At 41.8% G+C, this 19,682-nt stretch overlaps 1 protein-coding gene across 16 annotated transcripts in view; it reads left to right on the forward strand.

Moving 5' to 3' along the window:
- The window catches only part of KIAA1217, a 540,319-nt gene that overhangs the window by 467,708 nt on the left and 52,929 nt on the right, over positions 1–19,682 (forward strand). For 14 of the 16 annotated variants that reach the window (XR_014710274.1, XR_014710275.1, XM_084619500.1 and 11 more), the window contains 2 exons: positions 11,749–11,853; positions 12,407–12,456. Coding sequence is in view for 14 of the 16 variants with exons in the window: in XM_084619500.1 (XP_084475626.1) it covers positions 11,749–11,853; positions 12,407–12,456 (155 nt within the window). In the remaining 2 variants the exon portion in view is untranslated. The remainder of the gene's footprint in view (positions 1–11,748; positions 11,854–12,406; positions 12,457–19,682) is intronic. The other 2 variants (XM_084619498.1, XM_084619493.1) reach the window with 1 other exon arrangement.

Consider the following 19,682-nt stretch of genomic DNA (forward strand, 5'->3'; position numbering starts at 1 on the left):
AGCATCCGATGATGTAGCTCACGAAAGTTTATGCTCAAATAAATTGGTTAGTCTCTAAGGTGCCACAAGTCCTCCTTTCCTTTTTGTGAAACAAGAATGTTCTTTCTGCTGATTTTTTCTAGCAGAACAAATGGTTAATTGATGACCTACCTGTTAGTTATCACCTGACGGTGATCTCTCCTGTCTTCTTAAGGGTCAGATTTGCACAAAGGTCTTATGATGACTTCTGCTGGCATAGACCCTACCCTAGGGCAGAAAGATGATTATATTGGCAATTGGCTAAGATATACCAGTACAGTTGTACTAATGATAGGCTATTGACTGTGCTGCTAACTTTTACAGAACTCTTTAGGGGATTGAAGGAGGCTAGCTGGACAATGCTAGGCTCTCAAAGGGTAAAGGCTGTGAAAGGTAACTAATGACTCAGCGCTGGGGGAGAAGTAGTGCCTCACATCTCTCTTAAGTGCCCCCACTACGTAGAGTTTTGCAGCCCGATGGGAACCCAACAGAACCCAACTAGAGTGTCAAGTGTGAATCTGGTCTGACAGCAACCCGACCTGCTCAGGTTGTCTCCGATCATCTCCTCCTGCCTGTGGGGTTGGTGCAGTGGCGGCTACGTGTCCCAACTGCTGCTGGCCACTGCCACCTTACTGCGCTGTGTATGCTACAGAGTGAGCGTTCTGATGAGTTGCAGAGCACATAATCATGGGGTGTGAGGAGCAGGAAATCCTCACCAGACTGAGCCCCAAGGATGAGTCGGCAGCAGTGGTGCTGACACAAGCTCAGGGGGAAATATCGGGTCTGAAAACAACTCAACACTCTCCAGTCTGGTTTGGGTCCAGTTTGGGCTTTAAAATTAGGCCTGAGCAGACTTCTACCACACATCTGATTGACAGGCTCAGAATGAGTCTCCTCCAACTGTAATTAGCTAGAGAGAGGATCAACGCGGCATGAGACTTAAGGATACCTCCAAGTGTAATCCCATGCATGCCCACACATGCATGTGTGCACACACACACATACACACTAGTGAATTTACAAATAATTCTGCACCAGCAATCTGAGTATTGTCCCTACAGTGCATTTAAAATTATGAATACAATATTTGCATAATAGCACTTCTAAATATATACATGTATTTAAAATTCAACCCACTATTTATTAACAAAATTACACTGGAAAGTGCTCGTGTTTTATTTTGTTTCTTGAAACCTTGAGTGTCTGGGCTATTTTAAAAAATCATACTAAATACCAAAAGCAATCAGTGCAAATTAGTCTATTGTCTAACCTCTGAAATGTTACTTTAGGAAATGTTTTTGAGTTATACAACTATGAAGAGCCTTAAGACTTATTGAAATAATCCTTTCATAATTTCATAAACAGTAAAACCAATTTTTATTGCAATTGTATTAAATGAAATAAATAATACAAAGTGCCTCCTGGCTGAGGATGCTGAATTCTGTTTCAGCTTAAGCTGAATTTTTACAGCTCAGTTATAAACGGCTGACAGGCAATAATTATAATGGAAGCGATGAAGCATCTTTATATCTGGCAATGGGAGGTGGCACAGCTATCGTCTAATCAGAAGGTGTCTAAGCCCCACTTGTTTTATCAGCAGCACAGGTACTATCAAATGAGAAAATAAAATAACAAACCTGATACTTCAGCCCTTAGGGTATGTCTACACTTACCTCCTTAGCAATCAATCCAGCGGGGGTCCCGCTGACCGCTGAGCACTCTCCCGTCGACTCTGGTACTCCACCGAAATGAGAAATAAGGTGGAGTTGACGGGGGAGCATCAGCAGTTGACCTACTGCAGTGAAGACACCGGGGTAAGTAACTCTAAGTGCGTCGACTTCAGCTACGCGATTTTCGTAGCTGAAGTTGCGTAACTTAGACCGACTTAGCTTTTCCCCCCCGCCCCCCATGTAGACCAGGCCTGAGTCATGTGGCAAAATTCACAGGCTTACACAGTGCTTAAGTTCTACATAAGCCCTTTGGTGAGGGTTTATGTGGGACTTAAGTGATGCACAGGTCTCATGCCAGCCCTATGCATGGGACTGACTTTCACCCATATAAGCAAGAACAATTGAAGTCAACTGGACTTAAGGTTGCTAGGTGTCCAGTTTTGACCGGAACACCTAGTCAAAAAGGGACCCTGGTGGCTCTGGTCAGCACAGCTGACTGGGTCACTAGAAGTCCAGGTGGCCGCAGCGGCATGCTCCACGCAGCTCCTGGAAGCGGCCAGCATGTTCCGCTGGCTCCTAAGCGCTGGGGTGGCCAGGGGTCTCCATGCGCAGCCCCTGCCTGTGGCACAGGCACCACCCTGAGCGCCGGCTCTGCAGCTCCCATTGGCTGGGAACCGCAGCCAATGGGAGCTGCGGGGGAGATGGCTGCAGACAGGGCCAGTTCATGGAGACCCCTGGCTGCCCCTGCACCTAGGAGCCAGAGGGACATGTTGCCACTTCCGGGAGCTGCCTGAGGTAAGTGCTGGCTGAAGCCCACATCACGAACCCGCTCCCAACCCCTGCCCCAGCCCTGAGCCCCCCCCAAACTCATTGAAGCCCACACCCCAACCTCCTGTCCCCCTCCTGCATTCTGCATCCTGTGGCCCCAGCCCAGAGCCCCTTCCTGTGCCCCAAACCCCTCATCCCCAGCCCCACCCCAGAGCCCACACCCCCCACAGTCTAACCCCCTACTCCAGCCTGGAGCCTCCTCCCACACTCTGAACCCCTTGGCCCCAACCTGGAGCCTCCTCCTGCACCCCAAATCCCTTATCCTCAGCCCCACCCCAGAGCCTGCACCACCAGCCAGAACCCTTATCTCCTCACACACCCCAACCCCCTGCCCCAGCCCAGTGAAAATGAGCAAGTGAGCGAGGGTGGGTGTCGGGAGATGGAGAAAGTAGGGGGCGGGGCAGGGGTGTTCAGTTTTCTTCAATCAGAAAGTTGGCAACCCTAACTTCAGTGGTTGGGGACCTGAGGACTGAATCCATCTGGAGGATCAGATTCTGCACTGCCATGTACCTTGTGTGCTCATTGACCCCTGTGCAAGCCTTGCCACATCAGAATGGTAGCGTTTTACATTCATTTTGTACATATATAAACAGTTCCTAAGGGGCCGGGCAGTGGAGGCCTCAGTGGTCTCGTCATTTTTTATGTAGATATTCTGTAGTTAACAGACCCCTTTAAAATGACTAGAAGTGGTCTGAGGCCTCTGAAAACCTCAAACCAGCTCTCTAAGAGCTGCTATTAATACTGTACAATCTAACTTGCTTTAAAAAGAAAAAATGTGTGATTTGCACTGCCTATTCTTAGAACTTACCTTGAAGTAATATTATCCTAAGCTCTTTCTTGGCCACATAAAATGTATTGATTAAGCATAAATGCAGAGAAGAAATTTATGTGGATAGAATTTTGACTAATTCTCTCTTTCCCCTGCAATTCTCCTTGAATTATTCTGTTTCCTGGGATGAAATGAGCAGGTAGAAAGAAACTGGTGCTACACTAGCATGTTTGGAAGTTGTGTGTGTTTGACCTCTAATAACCATATCCTGCTTTTGCTGAAGACAATGGGGCGTTTGCTTTTGGGACTTTGATGTCAGCAGGGATGGAACTGGGGCCAAGAAAAGGTATTCAAAGATATTTCCCATCTTCCCCCTTTGGAGTTTCCCATGTTGATTATATGCTGTGGAAATCAATCTCCTAACTAACAAGTCTGTCAAGGTTAATGTTCGGGGTTTAATGTTTGGCTTGCTGTAGATAATTCTTTCTTCTATTTATTTTATCTCTGCTATTTCCAAGGGTATATAAAGGGAAGGGTAACCACCTTTCTGTATACAGAACTATAAAATCCCTCCTGGCCAGAGGCAAAACCCTTTCACCTGTAAAGGGGTAAGAAGCTAAGATAACCTTGCTGACACCTGACCAAAATGGCCAATGAGGAGACAAGATACTTTCAAAGCTGGATTGGAGGGGAAACAAAGGGTCTGTCTGTCTGTCTGTGTGACGCTTTTGCTGGGAACAGAACAGGAATGGAGTATTAGAATTTGTTAGTAAGTAATCTAGCTAGAAATGCGTTAGATTTCCTTTTGTTTAAATGGCTGGTAAATAAGCTGTGCTGAATGGAATGTATATACCTGTTTTCGTGTCTTTTTGTAACTTAAGGTTTTGCCTAGAGGGATTCTCTATGTTTTGAATCTGATTACCCTGTAAGGTATTTACCATCCTGATTTTACAGAGGTGATTCTTTTACTTTTTCTTCAATTAAAAGTCGTCTTTTAAGATCCTGATTGCTTTTTCATTGTTCTTAAGATCCAAGGGTTTGGGTCTGTGTTCACCTATGCAAATTGGTGAGGGTTTTTATCAAGCCTTCCCCAGGAAAGGGGGTGTAGGGCTTGGGGGGATATTTTTGGGGGAAGACGTCTCCAAGTGGGCTCTTTCCCTGTTCTTTGTTTAACACACTTGGTGGTGGCAGTATAGGGTTCAAGGACAAGGCAAAGTTTGTCCCTTGAGGAAGTTTTTAACCCAAGCTGGTAAGAATAAGCTTAGGTGGTCTTTCATGCAGGTCCCCACATCTGTATCCTAGAGTTCAGAGTGGGGAAGGAACCTTGACATGGTGGCAGAGCGTTGGGATCATTTTAAGATTTTTTTTAGATAATTTTGTGATTTTTTTTTAGATCATTTTGAAGCAGAAGCACAGTAGGATTTAAAAGGACATTTTTTTTCCTTTGGTCTGCTTGGAAGCAGGTTTTAAGCTAAAAGCAGTTAGAGTTTTTTTGTCTCTGCCTGGGGGCCAAAGCAGCAAGTGTAGCAAAGGGATTTGTCTTTTTTGAGCTGGAGTTTTCTCTACCTCAAGGCAGGGTAGTTAACCTCCTGCAGGGAAATTCATAAGTTTTCACAGACCTGAAAAGTTTTTTTTTTTTTAAGCTAAGAGTAACTAGAGGGTTTTTCTGTCTATTTGCCTGGAGACAAAGGATTTTTCTGTAGGCTCAGAATAGCTATCAGAGAACATAGGTATCACATTACAGCACACACAAAGAATTTACAAGCCAGTTTTTTGTTTTTTTTTTTACTCTCGGGTGTAAAGTTAGTTAAAAACAGAGAGGCTAAGATGACGGAACCCAAGGCAAAAAAGCCAAAGAGGCTGCCCACAGGAGAGAAATGGAGGTAAAGGAAAAAGGATGGAAGCATGCTGAGGAGGAAAAAGAGGCTGCCCATAGGAGAGAAATGGAGGCAAAGGAAAAAGAGTGGAAGCATGCATTGGAGATGGAGAAGGCAAAGGCTCCGCAGAATAGCAATCCTTCTCCAGTTACCGCTTCACATCCCAGGAAGTTCCCCACCTACAAGGCAGGCGATGATATCGAGGCCCTCTTAGAAAACTTCGAGATATTGGGGGGGAGACGTCTCCAAGTGTGCTGTTTCCCTGTTCTTTGTTTAACACGCTTGGTGGTGGCAGCATCGGGTTCAAGGACAAGGTAAAGTTTATACCTTGAGGAAGTTTTTAACCTAAGCTGGTAAGAATAAGCTTAGGTGGTCTTTCATGCAGGTCCCCACATCTGTACCCTAGAGTTCAGAGTGGGGAAGGAACCACACAAGGCATCTCCTTCCATGGTACCTGAGCACCTAATTCATTCTTGGACTAATTCATTTGTCAAAACAATTGTGTGACAAACTCTGCTTTACAATGATGCAAAAAAGGTTCAAGGGTCATCTGGAAGTTAAAATAATTAAAATGTCTGAACTTTCTTATGCAAAAGAGATATTAAAAGTCTCCTACCATGTTGATTGTAATGGAAACAGTGTAACAGATTGAACTGTTTTATCTTTAAGGAATCATGAGCCCTTAAATCTGAGGCTCAGAAGAAGAATAATTGACTTTGTTAGTGAGTGGCCATGTGCAATTTTAAAGATGATTTGCTTCATATTTTTTTGGATGGCACATTTGTCTGGCTCATGGTGGCCAACTCTGGAGGTTACTGTAGGCAGTGCAAATCTACGAATCCTGAGAGATTGGAAGTAAAGTTGATTTTTTTCAAGTTAGTCTGAATTAACTTGATTAAATGGCATTATTATTTATTTACATTGCTTATAAAACAACACTTAAGTGTTGTAAAATTCCAGTATATTTAGTATTACTATATAAATACTCAGTGCTGTTACTCAGCTATCATCAGATACTGAAATGTCAATTTAATTATGCAACACATTCTCCCTGCAATAAAAATACAGTTTTCTGAGATTTATTAAACTTTTTCTGAACTCACAACTTTTGCCTTTGCCTTTTTATGCCACCTAAGAATCCTGATGGATGTTAAGGTCAAATGGGAAAAAAAAAAAGCAGCAGCTAGTGGTTCTCTTAGTTAATGCAGTCACATTTCACACCTTGACGCTTGTGTTTAGATAGTAAGCTAAGTATGATGGCCTTATCCAAGGCCATATTGGATGTTATTCCCATCATAAAACCACTGTTTTGGATGACACAACTGCGTATGGGCAGCCCCAGCAGTGAACCAGAAAAGCTGTTTATCTAATTTGTCCTCAGCACAGTTGTGGACGGTGGGAGCCCCATCACTAATGCAATAAGTAATGCATTTATGAGGAAGTATTACAGTGATGTGGCCTAAAGATCTTGCAAACTCGCCCCATCCCCCAGCCCTTTAGCCAGATGACTCTCTAGCTACTGGATAACTTTGGACAAAATCGACCTGAGATAATTGACCAGTCCGATTTACATCCTGGGGGTCTTTCCTTGTCTTACACTTTGCAATCAAATGTAGTAGAGTATCTAATTATAAGCAAGCTTTTACTGGTGCTAAGAGTATTTTCTGATTAGGCTTCCACTTTTGGCTCCCGCACGCAAAAGGCTATGATAGGTGGCTCCTGCTTGTGGTTGGCTCTGACCTGGTGTGATAGAAAGTCTCTGAGAAGTTTTCTCCCTACCTTAGGCTCCTGCGCAGGGACTGTAGGGTGGGGAGGAGAGCTGCTACTCCATGCTATTGCCACTTGTTAGCACCAGCCTCTCCAAAAAGAGTGGGGTGGTGTAATGGCCACAGCCCTGTCCCCATACCTGCCAGTAGAGTTGGCTAACTACAGAAGGCAGTGCAGGCTGCACCCATTTAAAAGGCATGTGCTAATTTGTATCCTGGGTTGCTCCAGAAAGAATGCTAGCAGTGATATCTCTCTGTGTTTGGGCAGAATCACATATAGTTTCTCTGCATGCAGTTCATCCAGTGAAAGCCAAGCCAAGTGGCTGAACCCATATGATTTGTACAGGGGAATGGCACCTGCACTTTGGCATCCTGCTAGTTGAGGAATATGACCAAGATACGACATTCCACTTCCTATAGCTGATGTGGGATAATTGCTCATGTATAAGGATTGGCAAAGATTATTGCACTCAGTAATGTTTAAAAGCGTTACTCTTAATTTACCGTGCAGGTGAGAGAGTTTGATTCTGGTTTTATTATAAGATGATTGAGATGTATGATAATGTACGCCGGAAATCAAACATCTCTTTAATTGTGCTCATCCTTTTACTTGGGGACAGCAAGCAGAGTATTCCCATTACACTTCACTTTACACCTTCCTGGAGTTCCTGCATCCAGCCACCTTGCCTGCTGAAGAGGGTTCAGGTGAGGTCTGTCAGTACCACTCCTATTTGGGAATTGAGAAATGCAAAGCTCTCCCACTGCATAGAAGCAGTTCATACAAAAATTACCAGCCTATTTTTATGATGTTAACATTTTTAACATATGCTCTTCTCCCATGGTTAAACAGGAGAAAATATGTCTATGCCTGTATCTGACTTTGTTCCTGGTGAATCATATAGAATCTGTACCTTGGTTTAAACATAAAATGTCATCACATTGAAAAAGCCTGCTCTGGGATAACATGCTAAGTAGCTCCTGGGGTGGTATCTGAAGAGCCATTTGAATACGAGTATTCAAAGTGGTGTGCACACATAGCCTAGGGTAGGTGATGAACATAAATGAACGATTGCATGATTGAATTTCTAGTTTGTGCCTGTACCGGGCATGAAGCAGCTCCTCTACAGTGTGAACATAAAAGATACCCCCAGGAAAGGGAAGGAACATGCAAGTAATGCTTGGATATTTCCCAGTGGGAAAAGAATATCACTGTGGCAGAGTGTAGTGCCCAGCACAGAACAACCCCCAACCAGTTACAATACAGGTGATGACTTGTTCCACACAAAGATCAACTGAATCGCAAGAAATAAACCTAATGATAGAATCTAAAGCCTCAGAGCTGTAAGCGATTGGGCTCCAGAAAGACACGGTTTTGGTTTAGTTGTGCTTCTCTCAGAGAGTGAGATTGGTGTGACAGTCTTGTTTTCTGAACAACTGGCTAGGAAGAGAATTATAAACTGCTTGCCTGAAGAATGAAACTGAGGAGTTTCTCCAGCAGTACTTTGTTTTGCTGAGGCACCATGCTGCTTGTGCAGGAGGTGCCAAGTATGATTGAGAAAGCTGTTGGAACTGGGTGTACGTTCAGTCTTTGCCCTGCCCTTCTCCTCACACAACAACTGGCTCTCCCCGTGTTCCTGTGAAAATCATACCAAACAATGTAAGCAAGTTCCTTTCTATTCCTGTACAGTCAAAATGTTCAGTTGCTTTGGTAACACTGAAAAACAAGCAACCCTCCCCTTTTCCCTTGCTGCGGGGGAGATGGAGGCTAATCTTGGGACATGGGGTGATGAGGGCACATTCTTTCTTCATGCTAAGATGGTTGGAGGGGTCCTCAGGAAGGCTGCGGCAGCACATTCTTCTCCTTCCTGCTCCCGTGCAACACATTCTTCTTTCCTCCTCTCCTGGGGTTTTTTTGCATCCCATCCTGCCACTGGGGTCTCAATAGCACATTATTTCTAACCCCCCTCTGACTCAGGGAGGAAAGCTTGCCAGCACATTCCCTCTGTAGGAGACAGGAGGGGGAGAGGATACCAAAGCATATTCTTCTTCTCCAGACCGTAGCTGGTTTTACAGTCACAGGCATCACTGGCTATAGATCATCTGGTCTGTTTAGACCCAGCTGTCATAATGTTTATGTACAATCCTGTGACCGGGTCTGATGGCAATCTTTTATTCCAAAAATTTAATGATTAAAGGAAAAATTATCAAACTCTGGCACTTCATATTCAGCACCATAATAAAAGTAGTCTGATCTTCAAAGGTCCTGTAGCTTTCATTGACTTCACTGGGACCTGTGAGTTCTCTGAAAATCAGGCTAATTTTATTGTGTTGACTAAATATCAGTTTAGAGGCTTAATTTTAGGCCACCTACTTAAGACATTTTTGGCTTAGATGATCATAATAAATACATGGACATAAGAATGGAACCATTTAAAAAAATCCTGCCTGGTCTTTTGCAAAATAAAGAATTCTGGACTGTATGTAGCGTTCTTTAGCATCCTTAATGTTCTTACCATGTGACAATAACGTGGGCTATGGGTTTGATCGCACAAGTTGATTCCTCATCATCTTCTACTTCTCAGCCTGCCCCCCCCCATAAAAATGTATTTTCCTAACCTTTCGTTATCAGTTTTGTATTGCCATAATTTAATTTGAACAATAAAATTGTTTCCAGATTGTCAAGTGTGAGATGGAAAGACAGTGTTATTTATATGTTAGTAAAGCAGATAGTCTTCTTCCAGTTCAGTTTGGATCCAGAAAGGTTTTTTGGTGATAAACCTGAAAACTGCTTTCATTATTAAGTGACAGGAACACTGCATTAAAGTTTGTTAGAATGGTTTTACTTCAGACATGTAGTGCTTGCTCTTTGTTCCACTAGATGGTTTCAAAGGTTACTGTGGTCCAAAGCACTTTTCTTAGTTCTGAGGTCAATAATGGTGGAAACAGAAAATGATGCAACATATTTCTCAATTTAAAATAAATTAGGTCAGATTCGTTAACATTTTAGGGTGCTCTTAAAGTGGCCTTTCTGCTTGAAAACGAAAGGGGTGTGTGTGTGTGTGGGTTAAAGCAATGATCGGACACACCAGAGTTTATCCCTTGATGCCAGCTGACTCAGCCCTCTCCTTCTTTGTGTCTCCTCTGCCTTCAGTAAGGATCTTCTCTGTCACAGATGTTTCTGGTGTCCTGTTTCCTTGACATCATCTTATGGAGGCTTCAGAGATGCAGAATCTCTCTCAGCTCCCCACAGCTCATTGCTTCCCAACAAAGTGGAATTTCATGTCCAGAGTAGGTGTGAGGCGACCCCTGGTGACTAGTTGCAGAGGTGGTGGCATCCTTTCAATCATTTCATGTAGCTTCAGCCATTTATTGACACCCATGCTTGATTTTCCCATACCAACTAGTATTCTTTATGGAACCAACCTGAAGCTGGTACTGGGACCTGATACTGGGAGCAGGCACTGCTATATGCCTAGCTCACTTGTAAGATGGCATGTGGATGTGGTAATGTAATAAAAACCTAACTCTGAATGTGTTCCCCCGACCATTTAGTTTACAATGGCCCAGAGTATGAACGTCCCAATTTCTCTTGTGCACATCTTCTGCAAAGTAGTATGATTGCTACTGCTGTATCAGGCCACTCATCGTTTGGAAGGGGTTGTTCCTGGCCATCTTGTTTTTCGGATGATTCTTAGCATGTTCTGGAATGGCATTAGTCTGATTTCCCACTGATTGCTCAAGGGAAGTAAAGATAAAAATATAGCGTCATGCCACATTTTATACATGTGTAAAACATTAAATGTATTAAATATTTAGGGCCAAATTTTCAGAAAGGCACACTTGAGGTATTACACTGTTATGTATCTACAGGCCAGCAGTTACCATGATGACATGTGAAAATCAAGGAACTCTGTGTGCAAATGGCTATTTTGGAACCTGTTGAGCTGGTCTCATGGGCATTTACCTGATTTTTATGTACACTTCTGTTAAATACACGTGCAAATATAGATACACAATTGTGTGTGAACCTCCAGCTTCCCTGTCCAAAAATGTGGTCCTTGTTGTTTAATACAGACCGGCACCTCAAGAAAAATATTGACAATAGCCCTTATGTACCATATTTATTCTCTATTTCTTTTCATCTACTTTTTTTAATTAGTTAGGACATTTGCATGACAATGGGATCTCTTTATTTTAGAGTTAATGTCTTCTTGCTTTACCTGAAGTCCTATGCCTGTGATTGTGACATTGCAATCATTTTCACAGCAGATAGCTATGATGTCAAATGCAAAGAATTCTGATTTTGGGTGGGAAGCAGGCAGCTGGAGCAAATTAAATGCTTCTGAAGCAAAGATTCTGGTTTTGCGCATAGTTAAAATACTAACAACAAGGAGCCTGAAGTCCTTCATCGTATAGTCCTTATACTCAGGTAGAACTCTAGTCCAATGGAGATTAAAAAAACACAAGAAAATGTATGTATAGCTGCAGAATTGTTTCTGGGGAGGATGATTTTCAATAGTTTCCAGGAGTTATTAGCTGACGAGCTAAGTGCCTTTTTCGTGAGATCACTATATTAAAACTATACTTTTTATCATCTGTTTTTTATCCCATGCAGATGTCTTTGTATTGTCTGTTTGTTATCATACGACACTTTGTCTAAAACCAGGATGTGGCCAGCCTTTTTAACAAGGTGTATGCAAATTGATACCCATGAGCCTTTGCACAAACATCTTTCCAATCCTGTGATAATCATTCATCTAGAAAAATGAGTCTGAAAGCAAATATATCTGGCTTTAACAAACGATTCTCTTGTCTTACAGAGAGAGGATGCAAGCCATGGAGAAACAGATTGCCAGTTTAACTGGTCTTGTTCAGTCTGCGCTTTTTAAAGGGCCAAATACAAGTAATAGCAAAGATGCTTCTAGGTAAAAAAAAGAATTCATTAAATCTGTTTCTCTGTAATTATTGTTAATGATCAATCAGCAAAATTAAACATTTAATGTAATAACAGAAGACTGAATGCTCAACATTTAAAAACTTTTTTATCACTTTTGATAAGAGCTGGATTGTTAGGCAGAGTGGGAAAAGTATTCCAGCCAATGAATGGAGATTTAACTGCATTGTTCTTGTTGATGTTAATAGGAATAATATGGTTAAATCTCTGTGCTTAGTGCTGGAAATGTACCCCTTTGCTTAACCTGTATTTAAAAGCTTATTTTGAAAAACAAACAAACAAAAAACCCACAAATCTACAATCCACCAGCAACTTAAATGAAAAAAACAAAACAAAAAAATCCTGACAACAACAACAAAAACCCAGTTTGTATGGTCAACAGGGTAATTTTTATTTAGTTATGATAAACCTCACTGCAAATCTACAGTAAAGCTAGTCCTTGAAAGTTGCTTAAATAGCTATTTGCGAGAAAAATTCCGTTTTGGAAATTTTAAAGCTGACTTTTCTTTTCTTTCTTTCTTTAGTGAGAAGATGGTGAAAACCATGTCCAGTAAAAGCAATATTGACAGTGCAGGTAAGACCATTCTTTTTTAATTGTACAGAATACACAAATCTACACTGTAACTCAGAGTCCTGTAGATATTAACATCTTATGGGAATGCTAATGCAACTGTAATTATAGTGTCAGAAGCAAGGCTATAGGCAAAGGATATGAGAACCAATCAGTTCCTTGTTACCAGTGGTTACTTGAAAGGGACAGTATATGCACACCTGTGCAGGGAGCCAGCACAAGGTTTAGGTAAGGCATAGCCCTTGTGCTGGTTGTCAGAAAAGGGGTGAATTTCACTGCATATGCATATCTCCTATAAGGCATATTCCAAATCCGGACTTGTATTGGGGGATGTCAAGGTTCCTCCCCCACTCTGAACTCTAGGGTACAGATGTGGGGACCTGCATGAAAAACCTCCTAAGCTTATCTTTACCAGCTTAGGTCTAAACTTCCCCAAGGTACAAAATATTCCACCCGTTGTCCTTGGACTGGCCGCTACCACCACCAAACTAATACTGGTTACTGGGGAAGAGCTGTTTGGACGCATCCTTCCCCCCAAAATACTTCCCAAAACCTTGCACCCCACTTCCTGGACAAGGTTTGGTAAAAAGCCTCACCAATTTGCCTAGGTGACTACAGACCCAGACCCTTGGATCTTAAGAACAATGAACAATCCTCCCAACACTTGCACCCCCCATTTCCTGGGAAATGTTGGATAAAAAAAGCCTCACCAATTTGCATAGGTGACCACAGACCCAAACCCTTGGATCTGAGAACAATAAAAAAGCATTCAGTTTCTTACAAGAAGACTTTTAATAAAAATAGAAGTAAATAGAAATGAAGAAATCCCCCCTGTAAAATCAGGATGGTAGATATCTTACAGGGTAATTAGATTAAAAAAACATAGAGAACCCCTCTAGGCAAAACCTTAAGTTACAAAAAAGATACACAGACAGAAATAGTTATTCTATTCAGCACAATTCTTTTCTCAGCCATTTAAAGAAATCATAATCTAACACATACCTAGCTAGATTACTTACTAAAAGTTCTAAGACTCCATTCCTGGTCTATCCCCGACAAAGACCAGCATATAGACAGACACACAGACCCTTTGTTTCTCTCCCTCCTCCCAGCTTTTGAAAGTATCTTGTCTCCTCATTGGTCATTTTGGTCAGGTGCCAGCGAGGTTACCTTTAGCTTCTTAACCCTTTACAGGTGAGAGGAGCTTTCCCCTGGCCAGGAGGGATTTCAAAGGGGTTTACCCTTCCCTTTATATTTATGACAGGGGAAAAAAATAGTGGTATCCTCACAAACTCCACCCAAGACAAGCTCTTCCTATGTGAGGTACCAAAATCCCATAGCGCTCACAGCAGACTGTGCAGATATTAAGAATATGATCGCATGTGCTCTGCTGGGCCCTCCCTCTGCAGAGTTTAGATACAGCTATAGGCAAGGCAGGTTTAAGACATAGGAACTTGCCTATGACTATAGCTCTGAGTCATATGAGGGTATTAGCATCTTGGTTACATTATTTTTAAAAATTGCTTCTGTCCCTTATGGTTGGAAAGGAACTTGAAAATGTGACCCAAATGTAACCAATGCAGTGATGTGGGCTTGAGTGTGCAGACCAGCTCCTGCAGAGAGAGGCGCAGCAGCCAGTAGAGTCAGTGAGGAGACTCTATGATCCCACATTCAGCTCCAGAGCAGACCAGGCTCTCGTTGCTTGCATTGTTACTAAAACTCTATTTATGCATATTGAGATGGTTTAAAATATTATTGAATACCTTTTTACCTATCCAAATTGTCAACTAGTAAGAGAAAAAATGGTTTTTATCCATTGTGGAAATGTCCTATATAATTTAGTAGAGAATTACAACCTTTCTGTAGGATGTTTAAACATTCCTGTAGAATTAAATAGATAATTCTAGCCCTGATGTAGAATTGTATTGGTGGTATTTAAAGCAAACAAACCAGCCCTACGGACAAGGTGTAATTCTAAATTAAATTCTGTAGATTTTTAGTCACTCGCTACAGACCCCTATTACATTTCTAAAGAAACCTATAGATTTCATCTCTATTAAATTCTGTAGGATTTTTCTGTAAGGGTAGTTTGGCAATAAGATGCTGTAGATATAATGATGCTAAGAAACATAGCAGTCAGCAAGATAGCATTTTCTCTTATTAAGCCACATTGATCTGTTACTAACTATTGGCATCCTCCTACAATGTGTTGGGTAGTCATCAGTTCCTATGAAGCCAATAAAGTTTGAGGTTCCTCAGCATATGTCAGGATTAGGTCATATTTAGAGTCACAGTTCTGGGCAATTTTGAGGGGCAGGATAAGGATATTACAAAAGAACATGCCAGCTAACATAAGCACCCATGCAACTACAGTTCTTTAAATTATTTGCAGAAGTGTCAGTTGCTCTGGCAGTCTTCAGCAGCATTTGTTAATTTGTCTCTTTCTGGGCCTGTGTGTCTCTATTGCAGTGGATTGAATGCAAGCAGAAGCAGTTCTGTAATTGCTAGCAACTGTTCCAACTAAGAGGACTCTGGTCTGGCATGAAATACAGGTTGCCAACCTTGCAGTTTATTAGCAAATCTATTGTACCACTCACCAGCCATTCCAGTGGTGATGTTAATTCAGCTCCAAGAATTCCGTTTCCCTAGAATAGCAGTGTGACCTCAGATTGAACATGGCCAATAGAGAAACAGACCAGAACTAAAAAATATTGAACATATGCAGCAGAGAACAATTTAAGAGCCTGATACTAGAACTGGATCCCTCCAATTGAACCCTTGAGACTGCATGGAACCCCACTGAAGTCAGGATCTCACCCTAAATAGGTAGGACAGTGTTCTTTGGTATAAAAACAGTACAGTTTGTAAAGAAAAAATGGCTGTTCAATACTTTCAGGCAATTTGGAGAAAAATAATCTGTCTTTCTAGGAACTGCAATAGGATCATATTCAATAACATTCCTATTATCTTCCCCAGTCATTACATGATAAAAATAGATAATATTTTGCAGTCACATAGATCCTGTCAAATACAAAGCACTGTAACAACAATAACTAATTAACCTTCAAAATGTCCGTACTAGGTAGCCATGGCAAGTATTATTTATTCTCTTTTCCCTGATGGTGAAACTGATGTAGGGAGATGTTCCCAAGACCACATAAACCAGTCTTATGACTGAATCTCTCCTGGCAGCCAATACTGTGCCCATTCCCACTAGACTGATATATCCTATATTTTGAACAATTTGAAAGGTTTCTGTTTCTGATATTATAGCACATGCACATTAAAAAAGCATTTATAATAACTGGAAACTTGAAATCTACCCATCTTTGTATTTCACTTCTTGTAATGGCACTGTGTACCTTTTAGGCCTTCTGGCTGTCCCTGTGCCTTTACTAACTCACACAAACCTTTTTTGCAGCACTGTTTAGGGATGGAGATCATGACTCATGCCATGGCTGAGACCTTGTATTCATGCAGCTAAGTTCCCCTTAGGTCACTAAGTCACTAAGTTCCCCCTAGGTCAGGTTTATGCATGTCACCCACAAGTGAGGGTTGCTACATAAGCCCAAGTTCCAACTCCTATTATCTTAAATAAAACCAGATTTTACTCGCATAGGGTAGTAATAAAGGGGGGGGGCTTAAATAAAAGGGTATGTAAAATACACTCTACAAGAAAAAGCTCTGCTTAGTTACTGAGTTATAAATTATGTTTATATATATGAAAACTTCACATAGTACAATAATCTTTGGACTGACAAAGCAAGGACTGCCGGTGTTCAAGGCATTACATGTTCCAAGGTATGTGGATAATTCAAGCTCCTATTTCCTTTATAGCTCTGCTCAGCTTGTCAGCATATGCTAAATAATGCCTTTATTTTTCTCCAAACATATTTGAATTTTAACATACCTTCACCCTCCAAAATCAGTTTTGTTGACTCTCATTTGGTTTTGACCGATCCCTGACATGGATTAGGTATGGCCATTAGGCAATAGCCTCTTAAAATACACACTTTCACTTAACTACAGCATACATAGCCATCATCTTTAGTAATTTCAAATAACACTTTAAAACAGAGCTATAGAAAAACATTGATTGAGCAATCCCTTCTAGAGCACTGGTAAGCAGAAATGGGAATTGCTTCCCATCCTTAACAAAGAAACAGCTGTGGAAGATAAAAAGTGACTCAGAAATATAGTACAACATTATATTGTACATCACATATCCTGATGACAGGAGACTTTGATCAGACAGAAATAATATGGGAAAGGCTCATTGGAAACAAACTCAAACCTTCTAAATTGTATATACAGGTACCTATCCGTGCTTTAATATTGTTATCTCGAATATGGTATTTCATGAAAACCAAAAAGCAGTATCCTTTTAGTTTGCCAACATTTTGGGTCCTTTAGCTTGAAATATTAAATAAATAAAATGAGACTGTTACGGTCATAAAGTTTGCTTATCATGTTTTTTTCCTTTAGACTCAACTCTGTTTTTTTCACAGAACTCTGTTACACACATCACAGAAATAATAATAAACTGCACAACAGGGTTAAAAAAACAGTGATCTTCCACAAATTTAGTTATGCAACTGCCACTGACGTGAATGGGAATCCTATAACTATGTCCCTATAAACTACTTCAGCCCCCAAAAGCTAAGAGAAATTAGAATATTAGAAATATTCTGTCTATTGATTTATATCTCTCCCAGACATACGCACACCAACAAACACCCACCAACCCTCACTCTTTTCCACCCTATTTTTCTTTTCAAGTGGCCAGGATAGAGAAGGCACATAAGACAATGTGCTCTTTAGAGAACCTTTCAAAATCTGGGAACCACAGCTTGTTAGTGGTGAAGTTGCAGCTTTAACTTTGAATGTTCTTATTTTGTTTAGTGGACTCTATTCCAGTATTTGTGAGATTCAAATGATTGTGACACTGTATTCCCTAGTGATATTTGAATACAAGAGGGCTATTTTTAATGAGTGGATGGGCAACCCAGTTCAAAAAATCTTTGTATTTGGCCTTATCTTTCTCTTCAGCCAAGCCTGGATCAAACCCAAACCTCCTTTAGCGGCCTGGATAGATAAATAAAGGTGTTCTGAAGGATAGTAAAATGGAAGGAGAATGATGGTCTTGTGACTATAGCAAAGGACTGTGAGTTAGAAAGTCTGGGTCCTATTCCATGCCCAGCCACAGACTACCTGTCTGGTCCTGAACATGTTACAGATACTTCACCTCTCTGTGCCTCTGTTTAAAAATGGGGCTTCTGTTCAGCTTTGTTCACTAACTTTTGTAAAATACTTGGATGTTTTCAATACAAAACACTATAAAAGTGCAAAGTATATTTTGTATTAAATGTCTTTTCGCTCTTGCCTAGCTGGCCTTCTAATCACCAGTCTATAGCCTAGGCCTGCTTCCAAGAGAGAGAACTACACTCCCCATACCAACTATCTGCTCACTCAGCTGTCTTGTTCTTCCTTTCTGATGAAATGCCAATCTGTGGAAACCAACTACTGATCACCAGAGCACTTGCACGCTTGCTGAGAGCCTGCCCTATACTAATATTTCATATTCCAAGTGCTTCCCTGTAGTGCTTGAGAAAGCAATGGATACAGGGGTGAAAGTAAGTTAGAGGACTTACCGGTGCGCCGAAGTCCTGAGCAGGGGGCATGGCCTGAACTGGAAGAGGCTTGGCCTGAACCAGAAGAGGCTTGGCCTTAAATCCCCAGGCCCTTTAAATCTTGATTTAAAGGGCCCGGGGCTCCAGCTGCGGTAGTGGCGGCTGGGAGCCCTGGGCCCTTTAAATCACTGAGGAGCCCCGGGGCCTCCTGACTGCCACCGTTACCCCGGGGCTCTGGGCTCTGGCAGAGCTTTAAAGGGCCTGGGGCTCCACTGTGGTAGCATCTGCCGGAGCCCCGAGCCCTTTTAAATCCCCGCCAGAGCCCCGCCGCTGCTACCCCAGGGCTTTAAATTGCCATCTGGGAAAGCCGGTCCCAGTATGGCACACGGGCTCTTACCAGTACGCCGTACCAGGGCATACCGGCTTACTTTCACCTCTGAATGGATACCGTGGCTAACAGGTGGCTAGTGCAGGCTCATGGCAGTGGTTGGAGTGGCACATCAGAGAACAAGAAAAAGACCTACCTGTGAGAGGGAGTGGCAGGAAGGGAGATTAGGTTGGGCAGGGGGTGGGCACTTGTCTTTTCGGGAAGTGGATCACAATCCAGCTCTAGTTACAAGGAGGACAGGCAAGTGTGGGAGGTATATGTACTGGTTAGGGGCCAGATTTTCGTGAGTGCTTATGGGTACGAGGCATACGCCTGCCTGTCTGATCACTGGTTTGGTGATTGAACTGTGGGAGCTATTGCCTGGGGCAGGGATTAAAAGGGTAGGCTTTTAAAAAAATAAAAAGCCCAGAATTGTAGCTAAGAATCTGAACTGTTAAAGAACAGCTTTCAGAACTTTTTGGGAATCCTGTCTGTATTGTCTGTGAATTTAATATTCGTCTTTTTAAAAAATGCAAAAAAAATGGTGCATATGGGATGGAGAAAGTGAGATGTCCCTACAAAGAAAGCTGCATCATACATATTGGCAGATGCATAGATAAGTATTGATGTATATTAGACTGCAGTGTGAAATGTGCACAGGATAGCAATAAACACAAAGGCTGCTTGTTTCTCAAGCATTGCATTTTGTAAAGGAGCTCCTTAGAAGGTAAGCGAGTATTGAATGATGCTGAAGTGTAGCAAAAATATGTGATAGCTTGCTCAGCAAGGAAATGAAGATGGTGTTGTTTAAGTTATTTAAGATCTAACTGGAGTGTGTTTAAGTAAGGTATAGCATTACAGCTTCAAGCCGTGGGTTAGAACAGCCTTTTGTCTCTTCATGTATCAGGAAGTCGATGGTATGGTACAGCAGTGTACTGCGTGGGTGCAGTCCATCATGCATATGCTTTTATGGACAGGACTTGCTCCTTTGTTTCCTGATTTTATATACTTAAATAAACCAGTGAAGACGATTTTTACAAATCCCCCAGCCTCTTTTTAAATGGAAACAAAGACACACATCAGAAAATGGACAGTTTGCCTTTTTTTCAAACATCTTCCATGTGGGAAGGATTTGCGGAAATAACATGATAAGGCACATACACCTGTTGCCAAAAGAACAACATGTTTGCAGCAGGCTGTGCTTTATCTTTGTATGCTTTGCTAGTTGACTC

This window comes from Lepidochelys olivacea (assembly GCF_965140295.1).
Source record: "Lepidochelys olivacea isolate rLepOli2 genome assembly, chromosome: 2".
Taxonomy (NCBI): domain Eukaryota; kingdom Metazoa; phylum Chordata; order Testudines; family Cheloniidae; genus Lepidochelys; species Lepidochelys olivacea.